This window comes from Rousettus aegyptiacus, unplaced genomic scaffold (genome assembly GCF_014176215.1).
Source record: "Rousettus aegyptiacus isolate mRouAeg1 unplaced genomic scaffold, mRouAeg1.p scaffold_m13_p_2, whole genome shotgun sequence".
Lineage (NCBI taxonomy): Eukaryota > Metazoa > Chordata > Mammalia > Chiroptera > Pteropodidae > Rousettus > Rousettus aegyptiacus.
In genome coordinates this window covers 42,197,230-42,214,491 of record NW_023416295.1, presented here as the reverse complement: position 1 = coordinate 42,214,491, position 17,262 = coordinate 42,197,230, and the positions used below count along the sequence as shown (strand labels likewise).

The 17,262-nt window shown below is 34.6% G+C and overlaps 1 protein-coding gene across 5 annotated transcripts in view; it reads right to left on the bottom strand.

The window, feature by feature from the left end:
* Nucleotides 1–9,771, bottom strand: part of CCDC141 (coiled-coil domain containing 141) — a 164,705-nt gene extending 154,934 nt beyond the window's left edge. For 3 of the 5 annotated variants that reach the window (XM_016152556.2, XM_016152555.2, XM_036237696.1), the window contains exon 1: nucleotides 2,033–2,657. In XM_016152556.2, coding sequence (XP_016008042.2) covers nucleotides 2,033–2,134 — 102 coding nt within the window. In that variant the 5' untranslated portion in view covers nucleotides 2,135–2,657. Of the gene's footprint in view, nucleotides 1–2,032; nucleotides 2,658–9,741 lie in introns of those variants that run through there. The other 2 variants (XM_016152554.2, XM_016152557.2) reach the window with 2 other exon arrangements.
* Between the last annotated feature and the right edge of the window lie 7,491 nt (nucleotides 9,772–17,262).

The window sequence follows — 17,262 nt, the reverse complement described above, 5'->3', positions numbered from 1 at the left end:
TAATGAGGAGCACACACAATAGATTATGTATTATTGAATATTACAAAGTTACAAAGTAATTCAAGTAATTGTACATTCTTTCACTTACAATACTGAATTTCATAAAAATAGTGAAATTCCATTCAGGCAAGTAGGAAACAAACTTTAGGCTGAACAGTGTCTTTACATTGACCTCACTGGCTCAACCAGAAAGAACAAAAAGCAGATGAAACAATTGATTTGTATCTCATTTTAAAGTTAAAATATAACATTTTCCGATTTTTGCTGTTGAGTAGTCAATGAAGTATGTAGGCAAATGTCAATCAAATTAGATGTGTGTAATAACTGCCATTTGAGAGCAGCCAACTTATTTTCCACACTCAGGACTCCACTGCTCCAAAACATAACTGATCACTGCATTTTCTGAAGAACTGCTTTTCTAAGAAGCAACAATTGATTAAACAAGATGAACCACTAACAGGCACATGCACGTGGGTAAATGAATTGCTGAAGAGAAATGAGAACAAGTATGTCTATTCTAATTAGTGTCCCGAGAACATTAGGAAACAAGAGGCACTTCTATTCCTTTAAAGTGGACTGTGAGCTTTGAATATTTTATATGGGATGGCAGTGAGTTCAGAAGTTGAGGAGGGGAAACAGAGGGAACAGTCTTAGAAACACACTTCAGTTAAAATAAGTTTCCAGTGCAATTTTAGAGATTTTTCTTTTTACTGTCAATTCACCCCTGATTCTCCTATAATTTATTCCATATGTATTACTCCTCATCCTGCTCTAAGAAATATTTCGTGTTTGAGGGGGGGAAAAAGTTAACTTTTTTTAAAAACAGTGAGCTTGCCTCTTTTCCCTCCCTGCCAAAATTTGCAGATACTCAAAGCATCATAAAATCACACGCAAATTTTCAATTTTTGCTACTTCTGCTTCAGGCTTTTTTCCAAGTCCACTCACTGCCTTTGAAAAAAATGAGAGGGCGAGGGAATCAGCAGAGGTCCTGTTTATGTGGGACCAAGTTTCAACAGCTCTGGGAAATGGCCTCGCTAGGAACACTTTGTATTCAGTGCTTGTAGAGTAAATCGTCTTGCTCAATGTCAAGTGCTGCTTTCCTGTTATAATTTTCACATTAACATAAAATTGACAGAATTAAGTGAAATTAAGCAGGCCCAGTTGCCCGTGTTCTAACAAAAGGCCAGGAAAGTCATTCAATTAAGCCTGGAAGTAACTGACTGGTGAGTACCAGCTTGTTTGCTGGATTCCCTTCGTTAAACACTGAATTCCTTAGGCAGTGAATTGTCTAAATCCAAGCACAGGCTTCAGGGGGTTTTGTTGGATACTTTCATGGGAAATAAAATCATGGATGTCTTCTTCAATCTAAAGACGTGTGAACATCTTTGCAAATGGGCAAACTATTTGACATAAAACACATCGTAAAACATAAACCCCAAGTGGCTTCGACTTCCTGCGGTTAAGAGCAAATTGACATATGCCCTTTGTATCTTTCCTGGCAGGGTCTTCGTTCCTCCAACAATGTGACAAGGATTAACTAGTGCTTTTATCATGAAAACCAGTGCTCAGGAGGGCACCTAATAAGATGCTCTCTGTGCTCCATCATGCTCAAAACGACACCACCCCTTATCTGTTAAGATCTTCCTCTTCCCTCCTCCATCACATTCACTCTCAAAAATCACAAATATTTCATAGGTCCACTTGACTCTTCAGCCTGGCAATTATGAACTTGTAATCTTGAATGCCTTGCCTTTAAAAATCAAATTGAAAGTATATGATATTTTTTTTCTTTTTTTTTTTTTAAACAAAGCTGCCGTAGATGTTTTCTGCTAAATAAAAGAGAAACTGTAGTAAGTGGTCGAAACTTAACAGAGGTTTCTCTTAGCTGCCACTTTACGAAAGTAATATGATGTACTCACTGTGTTATCTTCTACATGCCATGTACTACTGATTATGTGGAATGTTCTTTAAAATTACCTACCCTCAGCAAGAAGCCCACAGCCACATAGAAAAGAGAAAGTTGTTAGCTTACCTTTATGACAGCTATAACAATTTTAGAGTCCCCAGCCTGTACGGCTACTGAACTGACTGTCGTTGTAGAAAACTCCACTCCCAGACTTCCTTGGCTGGACATGGTGCTTTAGAATCAGAGTTTATACTTTGGGCAGCCTCCGTACAGATGTGTGTCTGCTGGTCATTTCAGAAGGCAACCACCGGGGTTACTTGGATTCATTCAGGGGAAGAGCTCAGCTCGCACTGATTACTCTGCCAAAAGGAAAGAACAGGAGGTTAAAAATAGACAACCCCATTGAGTTTATCATGAGAGAGAGAGAGGAGAGAACTGGAGAGAATCGCCACACCCCTAGTATGGTAACACTAAGAGCCTATTATTTTTGCCATTATCTTAAATGTGAAGAGCAGTTTCTAGCGCTCTGCCTATCAGCTGATGTGTGATAGGAAAAAAAAAAAAATTACAACCTGACAACTCAAATTAGTTTTGCCATTGAATATATACAGCTATGGTGGACTTTGAAAACAGATAGTCATTGACCCAGATATAAATCTTTTCAAGATTTTTGAAGTCTTTTTTTTATGCAAAGAAAAACTTCTAAAATGTACTTTAAAAATAAGTTTCGGTATTTGGGGACTAAGCCACAAAATTCCTTGAAATACATTTTTAGACTCATTTGCTTTTCTAAAACTTACTGCCTTTTGTCAAATGAAGTTTATATGGAATGGTCACATTTTCTCAGAGCCTCAGATTTCTTAGGGACATTTAAAAAATATTTCAGTGAACATTTATCAAATAAATATCTACCATTTCAGGATTTCTTTATGACTATTATACTCCATTAAACAGAATTTTTAAATTCAGTTATCACAAGTACTAAGAAGTAATAGTTTGCTGTTACCTTTTAATTGCAGCAAGAAATTTTTTTTTTTTTGGTTTGTTTGTTTATAGATTAACACTATGTATATTTTTCTACAAGTAAAAAAGCAAACAAACAAAAAAACCCTGTAATATCGTATTTCAGGTTTGGTTTTTATTCTCCCCTGATGCTTTGTGCAGGAAAATTATAGACAGCTTCAAATCAGTGCCTAATACAGGCTGATTAACCCTATTACTAGAAACTCAGTGTATGTCACAAGTTGTCTGTGGTATTAAACAGCAGCTGTTGGATTCCCTGTCAAAGAACAGCTGAAAATAACACTAAAGTATAGGCCAGAGGTCAGATGCAAACACATCAGAGATACTGACTCCAGTGCTGTTGAAAGTATGAGAAATCTCTGAGACAAAGCCAGAATGGAGGCAATAGCAATAAACAGAGTTAAATGAGTCCACTAGCTGTTTAAACCCTTAGCTCAATTTAAAAGCACCTTTAGGTTCAGGGCCAATATTTCGAAGACTAAACACTACTGCTTTGTTTTGCTAAAGTTCATGATAACATTCTTGAGCCAAGGGAGAAAAGTGCTTTTACATGTACTTTGGTGTTCAGCAATTATTTTTGTTCACCAGAGCATGTCATGGCTACTCCGCAATTACGTAGTCATGATCAAGGTACCCACGCTCAGCAACTGTCTACTGTTCCAGCGAGAGGAAACCGTGCCTGGATCCCAGTTCTTGGGCTCCACAAACTTTACCTGATGCCACGAAAGGAGGATTTGAAGCAAGTTCAGAAGGGCAGATGTCAAGAGACACCATGATATAGAAGGTATTATAAATGGTATCATTTTACAGGAGGGATGAAGAGCGAGCTGAGAACCAACTCAACTTCTTTGTTGAGGGTGTCTCAATTTTGCAGGCAGGCTCTTTCTGCTTGAGCAAATAGTTGGTCCAAACAAATCAAAACAAACTGAATGAAACCAGTTTTCAGCTAATTGCCCTCAAGAAAGGCCAAGAGTTGACAACTTTGCCACATGATATCCACACCCAAAACTAAAATGTTCAAAGGAGCACTGCTTAAGTTATTGTGTACATTGCCAATCAGAACAGCAAACAGTGACCCACACCCAAAATACACAGTGTACTTTCACCCGAAGTTAATCCTATTGTTAGAAACTCTGTTCCTATCATAAATTGCATGAAGGTCCTCAGGAAAAGGGAACTTTTAGCAGTTGGCTACAAAGATCATGACTAGGGAAAGAGTGGCTATGTCCACAGAGCCCCACTTAAGACTGATGATTGTGTAAAGGGTGTGGAGGGCAGAGTGGAATTTGTGAGACTGAAGGCTCACACAAAGGGAAAAAGAGAAGAGAGATGGAAAGGAGAGAATATATGGGTGAAAACCTGATTAGTTCCAATGTTGAAGGGCAAAGGGAATTAGAAATATTTTAAGATTTTCTTCGAAGATTAATCCAGCTCCTTAGCAGCAAAGATGGTATTTTTTTGAGCATAGATGACCTTTCGTTCTGTTAATTAGATAGAGCATGAATTTAAGTACTTTCCGTCTAATTTTTTTTTTCTAATTCAAATTTATGGCTTTAAAATATTCGAAAGACTTGAATCACTTTTTCACTCCTTCTCTTACTGTTTTTTTTTTTTTTTCCTTTTCAACTTTTCAGTCCTCCCCCTACGGAAGCTGTTGATCAGACTTCTCTATCCACATCAAACTCATTTAGACATTGGTCTATGTTCTGGATCTAGCATAATATTTAATTACAAATTGAATTATTAACTCTGATAAGCAGTTTAGAGAATAGTTGGTATAAAATATACAGGACTAAAGAAATCAGTATACTGTAAACAAATGGATTTTTTTTTAAAGCTTTTTAAGTTACAGCTTGTTTAAACTCTGCCTTCCCTATCTTAACAACAATAACAAAGAGTCTCCCAGAACAAAACAAATCAGAAAACCTTACAAAAGTCTCATATAGAGGCTCTTGCAGAGGTTATTATGTCTTCTCTGTTTAATCCTCTGGGAAATGCCTGTTTTTATACCAGCTGAATATCCTCCATGGGGAATCAAAATGCTATAACTAGATTCTGTTGAGTTGCAAACAGCACTTTTTCTTCTCATTTTTTTTTTATTATTATAGAATACACATAACAAAACAAATTACCATCTTAAGTATTTTAAATGTGCAGTTCATGATATTATATACATTCATAATATTGCATAACAATCACTATCATCGATCTCCATAACTCTTTTATTCTTGTAAAACTGAAACGGTACACCCATTAAACAACTCCTCATTCACCCCTTCCCCAGCCCCTGGAAATGACCCTTCTACTTTCTGTTTCTGTGATTTTGGCTACCCTAAGTATCTCATAAATAGAATCATAGAGTATTTGCCTTTTTGCGACTGGCTTATTTCTCTTAACATAATGTCCTCAAGGTTCATCCATGTAGTAACATACATCAGAATTTCCTGCCTTTTTAAAGGTGAATAATATTCCATTGTGTGTGTGTGTGTGTGTATGTGTGTGTGTGTGTGTACACATTTTGCTTACTTATTTATCCATCGATGGACACTTGGGCTGCTTCCATGTTGTAGCTATTGTTAATAATGCTGCTTTGAACATGGGTGTACAAATGATCTCTTTGAGATTCTGCCTTCAATTCCTTCAGGTATATACCCAGAATTGGAATCACTGGATGATATAATTCTATTTTTCATTTATGAGGATATAATGCACTGTTTTCCACAGTGGTAAGTAGTACATTTTAATGAAATATAGGTAACGAGTAGTATGAAAAGTTTATCATATGATTATTTTTTAGATCTGTCTGTAGTTATGCCATTAAAACAACATAATGGAGTAAATGTGTGGTCTGCTCATGTTTGACCTACTCAATATTATCGATTAAACTGTGTTCAACTTTATAAAAAAAAATAAGATAGACCTGATATAAATAATCCAAATGAGCCTATTTATCCATATTAAAAATTCAAGGCAAAACTTTCTCTGCAATTACCAGCAATAATAATAATAGCTACCATTTAGTGACAGCTAATTTCATGCCAGGAACCGGAATAGGTGCTTTTTATTCTTTTTTGCATTTAATCCACATAATAAGACTGGAAAGACCTATTTTCCTGACTTTATAAATCTCTCTCTCTCTCTCTCTCTCTCTCTCTCTCACACACACACACACACACACACACACAGTGATTCACTGATTCCTGTCACCTCTGACCCAACTTTTTTTGCCTGGTTTCAAAGCTATCTATGATCTGGCCCCTCCTACCTGCTCAATGGCAGATACCATTATTCCCAGGCTGCAATGATCATCCTTGTTCTTTACTTTAATTCATTTCTATTCAGGAATATCATTGCTTTCTTCCCTTTATTTATCTAAATTCCTTCCTTTGCTTAAGATAAAGTATCAACTCCTTTTAAAAGTTGAAATACCTACTTACACATCTCTTCAAAATTTAATTGTAACTCAAAATTTACTAATTATATTCTGGTATCGTAAGCTCATATTATTTCCTAATTATTTCACTTCCATTAGTATTATTTCTTAACTAGATTTAAGCTCTTTATATAAAGGAGCCATGTCTCAATGTTTGTTTTTTTGTTTTTGTTTTTGATCTTTGGAGACCACTTCATAGGGTCATTGTAGAGACTAAAAGAGTTGCTTCACATAAAGTGCTTAAGATGACCTGGCATTTAGCGAATGCTGTACATGGGACACAGAACTAGGCATTTATTAGTACAGAACTGGTGCTAATAAATATTGGCTGACTAATTGAATTACATTAGCTATATAGAAAAAAAGATAGTTTTCATACAACTCATTCATTATTTATTTATGCAACCAATAGTTATTTAGCATTTGCTACAAACCAGGCACTTACACATTGTTTGGGGCTATAGAAGTGAGTGAATTCCCTATCCTTAAAAAGGTGGCATTCCAGTGAGAAAAGATAGATCATAAACAATAAAATAAATAACCAAGAAAAAAATACTGTAATAAAAGCTAAGGGAAAAACAACTAGAAGTAGTTAGAATAGATTGAATCCAAAAAGTTACATTTAGAATTTGCGAAAGAAAACAGGAAATACTTTTAGGGTTTTTCTAGTGGAATACAGAACTAACAGAAATCATAAACTGAAAATGATTATAAAATAACAGCGACAAATAAATCACACGATATGGTAATGGCAATGGGTTAGGGGCTCTGAAACCAAATTGCCTTAATGTATCTGTGCCTCAGTTTCCTGGTTGCAAATTGTGCATAATGGGAATATCAATATCATATAGGGTTTTTTTTTTGAGGATTAAATAAAATAAAATTTGTAAAACACTTAAAATAATACTTGACATATAGGTGGTATACTAACAGTTATATATTATTATTTCTAAGACAACAACATCTGTTAAAGGATTTCCTAGATCTAGTAACTGCCACAAAATTTGAAATAAAATTTTTAAATTAAGTTGAATTAAAACACATAGTAGGCCACCCAAGTGGATTAAATATGTTAGAAAGACATAAAATATGCATCACCAGGGAGGAAATTATCTCATTATGATCAGATAGTAAAAACATTTCGGCGAGCCATCATTTCTAAAATACTGTCTTTACCATATACTGTAGCTAAAATTTTCCTTAACTCATTCTTTATATTATGTGATATTCCTCCTGGCACCTCTCTGATCTTAGTGAAGACATTCATTTGCCAATGAAGTTTATTAACCTTGTAGAGTACAAGCATTCTCCCTTATTTTATGAGCATTCTCACTTAATTGTCATCCATAAGTAAATGGAAACTGCTCTTTCCTCTTAGAACAGTCTCCATTCTAGCTATCAACTTCTTCTTCTATGCGTGTATTCATTTGTTCATTCACCAAGTATGATTAAATGCCTACTAAGTGTCAGGGACTTTTCTAGATCCCAGGCAAACAGCAATTAAAAAAAAAAAAAGTCTATCCACTGATGGAGCTTGTCTTCTGGTAGGGGAAACATAATCAATTAGGAAAAAAACAAAAAGTACATATGTAATTATGTTGGGATGTAATAAATGTTATGAAGAAAAATAAGGCAGAGTAAGGAAGACAAAGTGAAGGAGGAGAAGGATATTATTTTAGGAAAGAGTCAGGCTCTCCTGAATAGATGAGATTTGGGGATTAAGTTGAAAAGAGCAAGATATTCAGAGTCTGTGAGGCAGTGGTGCTAGTTCATGTAAAGTCTTCTAGGTAGTTGCATCTATGTCTGGTTTGCTTGGAACAAGCATGATTTTCACCTGTAGCCCTGGCATAGTTACTTTTAAGGCCCCTTTCATTTTCAAAATCATCTCTTTTGGATAGTAAATTAGGTGGTAATCCTCCTCTTAAGGCAACGTAAAGACTTGAATTCTATTCTGAATAAGATGGGGCATTATGGGAGGGTTGTTATCCAAGGAATGACATCATTTGACCTAACGTTGTTAAAAGAACTCCGTGGAGTTCCATAGATTTCCTTACAGTTAAACTCATTTAATGACATATAAGCCCTTAGGTTCTCCATAAGACATGCAAGAATAATTATTAACGAATGACTTCTATATCCAGCAAAATTTCAGTTCAAATCAAAACAAACCAAAACAAACCAACATAAAAAAAAATGTGGGCAAGTTCAAAGAATACTTAGCTTGGTCAAAGATCAAAGGTGGCTGTATTTATTATAATTTTAAGCAATGTTTTTACCAAAAATGATGCAAGAAATGATATTAACACTTGCATAATTATTATGTACATCTTTTCTTGAAAATTCTCTAGAGCAATGTATTATTTGAAAAACTACCAATTATATGTGTAGATGTTAAACAGTAAACGTAGCAATTATTGATTTGGGAAAGTTTTCTGAATGGGAGAAATACACATGATACCTCAAGCTGGAAAATATTTTTTAAAAATCACTGCAGAGCTTTCATGGGCAAAGTTTATTTTTTAAATGTTAACTCATAAGTTTTCCTACTTGTGTTGAGCTGTGCACTTAGGCTCAACATAGCAGAGTTCTCATCCCGATATAATTCCTCTTAACATAATGAAGTGTCCTGAGAGTTACCCTTCAGAAGGGAGGGTGATCGTATGAGAAGACAGGAGTCTTAGTCAACTTGACTTTGGAAAATTACATTTTCTTTCTTTTTCTTTACTGTTGCTAAACTCCAGCTGAGGCTGAGAACTTCCATCCCAGAGGACTCCCCAGGGAGGCCTCCAGAGCAGCCTTAGTTCCAGTTGCTAGGGAGGCCAGCAGTGACACTGAGGCTGAGTGGTCACCTCTCTAAGCAGCTATAATTTTTGTCAAAGAAGAAAAAATAATATGAAACTCAAGGACATAAAAATCAGACACCCTAAACAGGAAGATAATATGCATGGATTCTAAGCAAAAATTATGTAAAAAGTTGAAAAAAGTTAAAAAATATATATACATACAAGGTTTTATTCAGAAACACTAAGACATAAAAAAGTTAATACATATGTATATATTTGTATAATAATAAACATATGTGTGCAGATATATATTATGTGTTTTAAGACTCCTAAATAGTGTTATGATAGTTTTCTCAGTTGTTTGCAAGTGATGTTTCATGATTTACTGACAGTTTATTGGCATTAGTTTAATGACAAAACCATGTTTTACAGAATTCAACCACAGATTATATTTTTTAAAGCTTAACTGTTTCTAAAAATTTTCTGTATAGATTTAGATATCTGCATCATCGTTCCAGATAAGAACACCTCACATCAATGTTCATACACAGAAGTCCCTCGCTTTGGGAAACTTCGTTTCTTAATATATCACTCACCCAAATCATGGAACCCACATGAAAGGCAATGATTGCTGAGAATGTCCGGAAGGATAAAAGAAGTTACTAACACCTGCAGGAAAAAAGATATTCATATACTCAGGCTTTCAGGAAAAACAGGAAACAAGATGAGAGAAACTCACAGAAACCTGGAAATCAAAAATGGAAACAAAACTAGCAGATCATTTGTGCCCCACCCTACACAACTCACACCACCATAAGCCGACTGGTTTCCTATCACGAATTCCTTCCTCATAAAGCAAGGACTTCAAAAGCAAAGTCAATTTACTTGAGGTTTAGATTCTGCTTCAGGCATGTCGCTGCCATCAATCCTGCTATCAGGGTAAGCTGATAGCCTCACAACAAATGTCTGCAGATCACCCACCGTGCACTGGCCCCAATTTCTTTATCAAAATCATCCTCATTAAATCCCCTTAGAGCTGTAAAATTTGTAACCATTTATTCTGGTTAGGCCTCTCGACAACTTTGAACTCCAGTCAGAGCAGGACTGTTATTTCTGTCATACGAGTTGGAGAATTGAGGCAAGAGAAATTCAGTGGCTTATTTAAGTTCATAAAGAGAGTGGATCAAGAACCCAGCTACTTCTCTCTTAGTCTCCTGCTCCGATTCCACAGGGACTAAACTCTTCTACTCTAATGTAAGATAAAAAATTATACAGATATCTATACATACTTGTCACTCAGCTAGTCCATGTTTGAGTACTTCCTGGACAGAGTCCTTGAAGTCAGAATAGTATACCACGCACCCTTAAAAAGCAACAGCAGAAGTCCAACACTGCAAAGCTGTTCTGTTTTCCCCACCTAGAAACTAAAGATAAAATACACATGAAGAGTTCTGACAAGAAAGCTTTATAACGTAGGAAATATACCAAGCCAAAATGTCCTGGAAATGAGAAGAACCCTCCTAAAGAATTTCTCAAGTCAATATGAGCAATGAAAATACGAAAGTTTTATACATGGATGTAAATTAACATTTTAAAAAAAACTGCTTTGGGTTTGTGTCATCGTTCTTCCCATTTCTTGTTGTGGTTAAAATGAAATCAGTATAGGCACATATGTTCGAGAAAGGAACCAAAAACTTACAGCAGAGTAAGAAAATCCTCTCTAATAAATGATGCTGGGAAAATTGGAAAGCCACATGCAAAAGAATGAAACTAGACTGATATCTGTAACCATACACCGAAAATAACTCAAAATGGATCAAAGACCTGAATATAAGACCCAAAACAATAAATAACATAGAAGAAAACATAGGTACCAAACTCATAGATCTTGGATTTAGAAAGGATTTTATAAATTTGACCTCAAAGGCAAGGGATGTAAAAGCAAAAATAAATGAATGGGACTATATCAAACTAAAAAGCTTCTGCATAGCAAAAGAAGCCATTAACAAGACAAAGAGGCAACCATCTAAATAGGAGAGGCCTAATATCCAAAATATAAAAGAACTCATACAACTAAACAAGAAGAAACAATCAGTCCAATCAGAAAATGGGCAGAGGACCTGAATAGACATTTCTCCCAAGGAGACATACAAATGACCAACTGACATATGAAAGATGCTCAACTTCACTAGCCATTAGGAAAATGCAAATCAAAACCACAATGAGATACTACCTCACACCTGGCTATCATCAACAGGACAAGTTATAACAAATATTGGAGAGGTTGTAGGGAAAAAGGAATCCTAATATACTGCTGGTGAGAATGTAAATTGGTATAGCCACTATGGAAAACAGTATGGAAGTTCCTCGGAAAATTAAGAATAGAATTACCGTATGAGTCAGCAATCCTTCTTGTGGCTATCTACCCCATAAGCCCTGAAAACATTTATCTGCAAAGATATATGCACCCTGATGTTCATAACAGCATTATTCAAGGTGGCCAAGACATGAAAACAACTAAAGTATCCTTCAGCAGATGACTGGCTAAAGAAGACATGATATGTATACACAATGTAATCTTACTCAGCCATAAGAAAAGATGAAATACTACCATTTGTAACAACATGGATGGATCTTGAGATTATCATGCTAAGTGAAGTAAGTCAGATAGAAAAAGTTGAGAACCATATGATTTCACTTATGGCATATAAAACTGAAAGCAACAAACATAAAAAACAAGCAGATACTCATGGACACAGGTAATAATTTAGTGGTTAACAGAGGAAAGGGGGAATTGGGGAGGTGGATAGGAGTAGAGGGGGTCAAATATATGGTGATGGAAGGAAATTTAACTTTGGGTGGTGAACACACAATGCAACACACATATGACATATTTCTGAATTGTACACTTGAAACATGATTTTATTAAACAATGTTACCTCAACAAATAAAAAATAAAATCACATTATTCTGAAGTTATCACATAAAAGAATGGAAATCGATTCTTCTAGTAACATTCACTATAAGACCGTTTAGTGACTTGTAGAGCCATTTGTATGAATTATGTTTCGATATTCATTTTTCCTATAAACATGAAACATCTGTTTAAATTCTATTTTATGTACTTTTAATTTCTCAGGTTCCTAATTCTATGTTCCCAATTCCCCCATCCCTTACACAGATAAATATAAATAAAAATAATTAAGATATGTGATTTCCTTGAATTTTCATTTTTCTACATATCTCACTGGTATTTTAGAAAAAAAATGAGGAAAGAAAATAGCTATATTTAGCATTAATTTTGAAATTTATCAATATGGTAAACACTCAAGCCATCTTTATTTGCCATTTTTCACTGGATTGCTAATGGCATATCAGGGACTGAATTGTGTTGTAATATTAAGTAGGCTTTTAAAGTAGGTGTTTTAAAAAAACATTGAAATTCCCAAAGAGATATCTGAAGATACTTTGAAGTATCACAAACTTTTAGACTTAGAATATTGGTATTTTCTTTATTTAGTTTTCCACCTTTATTGTTATGTAATTGACATATACATTGTATAAGTTTAAGGTGTACGATGTGTTGATTTGACCCACTTATATACTGCAAAATGATTATCGCTGTAGCATTAACTAGCACCTCTATCACAACACATAATTACCACTTTTTTGCAATGAGAATACTTAAGATTTACTCTCTTAAGAACTTTCATGCATATAATATTCTTCACTATAATTACCATGTTACACATTAGATCCCTAGAACTTATTCATCTTCTAATTAGAAGTTTGTACCCTTGCCCCCATCTCCCAGTAACCACCTGGTAACCACCATTTTATTCTCTATTTCTACTAGTTTGGCTCTTCTTAGATTCCAAATATAAGTGATGTCATGTAGTATTTGTCTTTCTCTGTATGACTTATTTCATTTAGCATATTGCCCTCAAGGTCCATCCATATTGTCACGTATGGATTTCCTTTTTTCTCATGGCTGAATAATATTCCATTGTGTGTATACATCTTTATATGTACATATATCACATATTTATATAATTTGTATCCTTTTTCATGCAAATATCACCTCTTTTTTTTATACACTCATCCATTGACAGACATTTGGTTGTTTCTATATCTTGGCAATTGTGAATAATGCTGCAATAAATATGGGAATGCAGTTATTTCTTCAAGATCCTGTTTTCATTTCCTTTGGATATATACCCAGAATGTGATTGCCGCATCATTTGCTAGTTCTATTTTTTATTATTTGAGGAAACTCCATATCATTTTCCATGGTGGCTACATCAACTTACATTCCCACCAGTGGTGTACAAAGAATCCTTTTTTGCCACATCCTCTGCAACACTTGTTATCTTTGTCTTTGATGATAGCCAATCAAACAGGTGTAAGCTTATATCTCAATGTGGTTTTGATTTGCATTTCCCTGCTGATCAGTAATGTTGAGTATCTTTTCATGTATCTGTTGTTCACCTGTGTCTTCTTTGGAGAAATGTTTATTCAGTTCTCTGCCTATTTTTTAATTGAATTTTTTTTTTTTTTTGCTATTTGTATAAGTTCTTTATAAACTTTAGATATTAACTACTTATCAGATATATGCTTTGCAAATGTTTTCTTTCATTTCATAAGTTGCATTTTGATTTTGTTGTTTCTTTTGCTATACAGAAACTTTTTAGTTTGATGTAATCCCACTTACTGATTTTTGCTTTCATTGCTTGTTTTGGTGCTATATCTAAAAATCACCACCAAGACCAATGTCAAGGGGCTTTTTCCCTAAATTTTCTTCTAGGAGTTCTATGGTTTCAGGTCTTTAGTCCATTATCAGTTAATTTTTGTGAGTAGGATAACACAACGATTCAATCTCATTTTTCTGCATGTGGTTATCATTTTCCCAGCACTGTTTGTTGGAGAAACTATCTTTACCCCAATGAGTCTTCTTAGCTTTCTTATCATGTTTTAGTTGACCATATTCAGCCGTTTATGTCTGGGCTCTCAATTCTGTTCCATTGGTTCTATGACAGTACCATATTGTTTTGTTTACTATAGCTATATGGTACATTTTGCAATGAAGAAGTGTGACGCTTTCAGCTTTGTTCCTTCTCCAGGATTATTTTGACTATTTGGGGTCTTTTGGGGTTATACAATTTTTTTTAGTTTTTTTCTATTTTTGTGAAAAACGCCTTGAATGGGGATTACATGGAATCTATAGATGGCTTTGGGTTGTATGAACATTTTAACAATTCTTTCAATCCATAAACAATGGATATGTTTGTGTCTTCAATTTCTTTCATCAAAGTCTTATAGTTTTCAATGTACAGATCTTTCACCCCTTGGTTAAATTTATTCCTGTGTTTTGTTGTTTTTGATATTGTGAATAAAATTTTCCTTTTCAAATATTTTGTTGCTGTATAGAAACGCAACTTATTTTTGCATGCTGATTTTATATCCTGCAACTTTTTTGCATTTATTGATTAGTTCTAACAGTTTTTTGGAGTCTTTAGGGTGCTTCTATATAAGATCCTATCATCTACAAAGACAATTTTACTTTTTTCTGATTTGGATATCTTTACTATTTTTTATCATGAAAGGATAAAGAGATTGCTCTGACTAGGACTTCCAATACTATGTGGTGAGAGTGGGCACCGTTGTCTTGTTCCTATTAGAGTAAAAACTCTCATTCTACCATTATGATATTAGCTGTGGGCCTGTCATACATGATCATTATTATGTTGAGGTATGTTCCTTCTATACCAAATTTGTTGATTTTTTATCTTTTAAAGATGTTATATTTGTCAAATGATTTTTCACTATCTGTTGAGATAGATCATGATTTTTGCCTTTCCTTCTATTAATATGGTGTATGCCATTTGCTGATTTGCATATGTAAATTATCCTTGCATCCCAGAAATAAATCATGCTTGATCACAATGTATGATCCTTTTAATGTGCTGTTGAATTTGGTTGGCTAATATTTTGTTGGGAATTTTTGCCTCTATATTCATCAGGAATATTAGACTAGTTTTCTTACAGTGTCATTATCTAGCTGTAGCATCAGAGTAATTATAAAATGAGCTTGGAAATGTCCCCCCCTCCTTAATCTTTTGGAAGAATTTGAGGATTGGTGTTAATTCTTTAAATGTTTGGTAGTGTTTATCAATGACAGCATCTGGTCCTGAACGTTTACTTTTGGGAAGTTTTTTAATTATCGACCCAATCTCCTTATTTGTTATTAGACCATTCGGATTTTCTATTTCCTCATGATTGTCTTGGTAGGTTCTATGTCTCTTAAGAGTTTATCCGTTTCTTCTAGATTATTCACTTTGTTGGCAAAAATTGTTCATAGTAGTCTCTATGATATTATTTATGTGGTATCAGTGGTGATATGTCCTCTTTTGTTTCTGACTGAGTCCTCTTTCTTATTTTCTTAGCCTAGCTGAAGATTTGTGTTTTGTTAATCTTTTCTATTGTTTTTTTTTTTCTAGTTTTCATTTATTTCTGCTCTGATTTTTGCTATTTCCTTTCTCCTCTTAACTTTGGGCTTAGTTTACTTTTTCTTTATTTGCCCCATAAAGTATAAAATTAGGTTGATTTTTTGAGATCTTTCTTTTTCTTAGTCTAGGCATTTACTGTAATAAACATCCTTGTTAGAACTGCTTTTGTAATATCCTATAGATTTTGGTATGTCGTGCTTCCATTTTCATTGGTTTTAGGATTTTTTTTTTATTTCCCTTTGATTTCCTCTTTGACTGATTGGTTGTTCAGGAGATTTTTCCTATTTTCAGAACCACTTTTGCCTACCTTGGTTGTTAGGTACATGGACAGGACGGAAGAGTGATTTGGCTGTATCATCAATCACTCATAGATCACAGGTAGATTTGGTTGTATGAACCAAACAAGCCAGGTCAGATAGATGGTAGAACTTGTAAACAAATATGGTTAAACAAGAAATTTGAGTTATTACTGCAATGTGATAATCCCTTCTCACCACTGGCATCCACGGATGGGTTAGTCTTAACTAAGTAACATGGCAGAAGCAAAGGGACATTTCAATCAAACCCAAGGATGGAATCAAATTCACTTCTTTAAAAACAAAACTTTGAGATCAAGAACTAGAAGGAAGCTCTTTAATTCAGAAAGCACACTCAAGAGATGAAAAGTGCACATTTTATTGAAAACCTCTTCTCAGAATTCCATCTCCTAACTACATTTGGATTAGCACATTTTGCAGATTAAACACAGACCAGTTCAGGAATAATTGCAAGGTAGAGTTCTGTGTTTGTGCCCTCACACTCTTCTGTTCCCTCCTGGTCTCCTCTGCCAGATGTACACAACCTACCATGGGCTCCTTGCCTCAGTGCCATGAACGCCTTCCCTTACCTGGGTAAGCAGTCCCAACTAGAGGGCTGTCTCTTAACCTGTGTTAGTTGATACTGACTTAAAGTATGGTCCCTTCTAAACACATCTGCATTTAGAGGAGAGTCTTGGCAAGAGATGGTGTTTTTATATTTAGAGTATGGACCCTCATAAAGCAAACCTGTAGTCTTGTCCATTTTTCTCGTATTATCAGACTTGTATTCCTTAAGAAAAAGCCCCCTAAAAGGTTCAAATGTATAAAGCTTGTCTATTTCCGAATTAAGAAATTCTAAATTCCCGGTAGCCATTCTGGAGCTATTATTTATAATATAATTACTTGTTGTTTTAAATATAATTAATTTTGTTCCGATATGCTTCCTCCAGCCTCAAGCACACATTTACCTTTTAAGTCTCCCAAAAAAAGACTTCTTGGTAGGAACAAAAGAAATTTAACCACTACCTATTATGATGAGAACCTAATAATTTCTGACAATGTAGGACTTAGAGCCCTAAATTTCTGTGCCAAGTCTGTAGGAAGGTGGGATTGAGAAGTTGTCGGAGAAGGAAGGAGAAGCACAAAGCAAAAGGTATTTAACCCATCTTCTAAGATTACAGATCATTTCAGAATAAAGAAGTTACATTTTTGTTTTAATCAAAGATTTTAGAAAATATTGTTAGTAAAAATCAAAAGTTTTACAAAAGATAATTTGAAGATTCAAAGATGCAGAATTCATTAGAGCATGTTAGAG